The sequence below is a fragment of the Rhinopithecus bieti genome, unplaced genomic scaffold (assembly GCF_001698545.2).
Source record: "Rhinopithecus bieti isolate Rb0 unplaced genomic scaffold, ASM169854v2 scaffold_33664, whole genome shotgun sequence".
Lineage (NCBI taxonomy): Eukaryota > Metazoa > Chordata > Mammalia > Primates > Cercopithecidae > Rhinopithecus > Rhinopithecus bieti.
Genome location: NW_016814733.1, coordinates 1,706,791 through 1,708,928, shown reverse-complemented (window position 1 = coordinate 1,708,928; position 2,138 = coordinate 1,706,791). Strand labels below are relative to the sequence as shown.

General features: G+C 59.3%; 1 protein-coding gene across 1 annotated transcript; it reads right to left on the bottom strand.

Moving 5' to 3' along the window:
• Positions 1 to 307: 307 nt before the first annotated feature.
• On the bottom strand, positions 308 to 2,132 carry LOC108515168 (uncharacterized). The gene has a single exon (XM_017851848.1). It carries the CDS (start codon positions 2,010 to 2,012, stop codon positions 828 to 830), a length of 1,185 nt encoding a protein of 394 aa, XP_017707337.1. The 5' UTR covers positions 2,013 to 2,132; the 3' UTR covers positions 308 to 827.
• Positions 2,133 to 2,138: the final 6 nt, after the last annotated feature.

Below are 2,138 nucleotides of genomic sequence, written 5' to 3'. Positions count from 1 at the left end.
GTCTCGCACAAAGAATATCCTTCAAGAAGAACACTCCAAAAGAAAAACAGCCTATTTTAAAATGCCCGACTCCTGCGTCGGAGAAGGCCATCCCTGCTATTTTGAATTTCAGAACTAACATTAAAAACACAAAACCAGAGAAGCTATACAGTTTAACTGCACACCATAATAAAATGGATTATTTCTCCCGTGTCTTCTAAATCGTACTTATCATTTAAAGATAAAAAACCCTCCTTTGTCCCCCTCAAACATCACCTAAACGACTTAGTAAAGGGAGCCGGAAGGCTTTCGCACAATCGAGTCCGCTGAAAGTTTAGAAAACAAAGAGCATGAGAGCCCAGATCTGTGGAAGGTCCGGCCCCAGTTCGCGTCCCACTCGGCAGTAAACACGCGAACCACGATCTGCTCTCGTTCCGTCGCGCACTCATTTCTTAAGAGACGTTTAAGGATTTGTTTATAGAAACAGCCTTTCTGAATTGCCCCAGTGATGGGGCCAGACAACCTCCGCTGCCTCCTACTTCTCCCCCTCACTCTTGAAGGCTCAGTCGTGATTTTTTTCGAAGTTAGTCGGCACCACCTGCATACCTTCGGCTACCATTACTCACCAACACGCCCTCACCGTTCCCGGTCCCAGTTCTGCGACATTTAAACTTTTAATCGTGTTCAAATTACCCTACCATCTTGAATGTACCAGTAAGCCACACTTTCAATTTTTTGAGAATAAAACCCCCACCTCCTGTGGCCGTACACACTGGGGGGAGTTCCCACTCCCTGCATCCCCGCGCTACCCTACCTACCCCCACCCAACACCACCAAAACAAAAGCTATCAGGTTGCAAAACATAGCGAGTATGGAACGATACTGCTTATTAACTGCGTACAAAGGAAGTGCGGGGCTGCACAAGGGAGGGCGACACGACGCCGCCCACAACAAAACCAAGGCCAGGGCTCCGGGCTCGCAAAACACAACACCCTTCCCCCACCGCCGCAGACCCTGGCGCTCCTGAAACCCACAGCGTACGACACCTCTCGCCAGGCACGGGCGTCTCGGTGTCCCCGTGAGGCGACGACTACACCCCGCGCTGCGAGCACGTGTGTCGGAATGCACGTCGGCTCCGACCACACACCCACCAACGCACATTCGGATGCAGCCCTAGCAACCCTCCATCCCCCTGCCCGGGAGAAACTGAGAGACCATCCCAGAGCCCTCTGAACTGGGGGCCCAGTGGGCACTCCCCGTAAAAGATAAGCTGAGGAAGACTCCCAGCCTCGCACTCCCCGGGGAGCTGCCCAGAGAGCGCTTCCCCTCACCCCACCGCCCAGCCCCGGGACGCCAGGGGCAGGTAACCCAACAAGAAGCGGGCCAAAGTAACGGGCAAGGCCAGGAACCCGAGGAGCCCGAGGGGAAAAAGCACGTTGGGCGTCGGGAGGCAGCGCCAGGCGCTTGGAGACATTTCCTGGAGCTTCGGGGCCTCTCCGCAGGGCACCTCCCCCCTCAAGGGCAACTCGCACCCCGCGGGCCGGGCGGATGCCTGCTCCCCACTGCCGGATCAGCCCCAGCAGCGGAGACACGTTACGGCCCAGGGTGCTGTCTCCGCTGCCTTCGCGCCGCAGGGGATCAGCGCTATGTGCGGAGAGGCTCGTGCGCTCCGGATGGGCGAGGTGCGGGTTGCGGGGCCCGGGAACCCGCGGAGCTCGCCCCGGCACCAACTTCCCTACCGAGTCCTCGAGCCTAGCCGGGGGACAGGACTGTCGGCACTGCGAGAGAGAAAGCCCCTCAGGCCCTTCCAGCACGGGGGATGCGCGGAGCCTGGGCCCGCAGGGCTCCAGACGAACGAGCCCGGATCCCAGGTCCGCCGCAGCCTCCCTCCCGGCAGAGCCACCCCGTGCCCCGCCCCGCCGCTCCCGAGCCCGGGGGCCCGACAGCTGCGACGGTGGCAACTCGGGTTTCGCAAACAGGGCGCAGCCCCTCGAAGGAAAAGTTCCCGCAGTGGCCGCGGGCGGCGGGCACATACTCACTTTCTCCACTCGTCGGCCAGAGCGAGAGCGCGGCGGAGAGAAACAGGAGCCCCCACAGCGAGGTCGGGGACCCTTCTCCAGAGCCAGACTTCATTCCTTTTATTTGGGACGAAATTCCCC

Bases quoted from the DNA above. Each gene is read 5' to 3' on its own strand.
- LOC108515168 (XM_017851848.1), bottom strand. From the start codon at position 2,012: ATGTGCCCGCCGCCCGCGGCCACTGCGGGAACTTTTCCTTCGAGGGGC.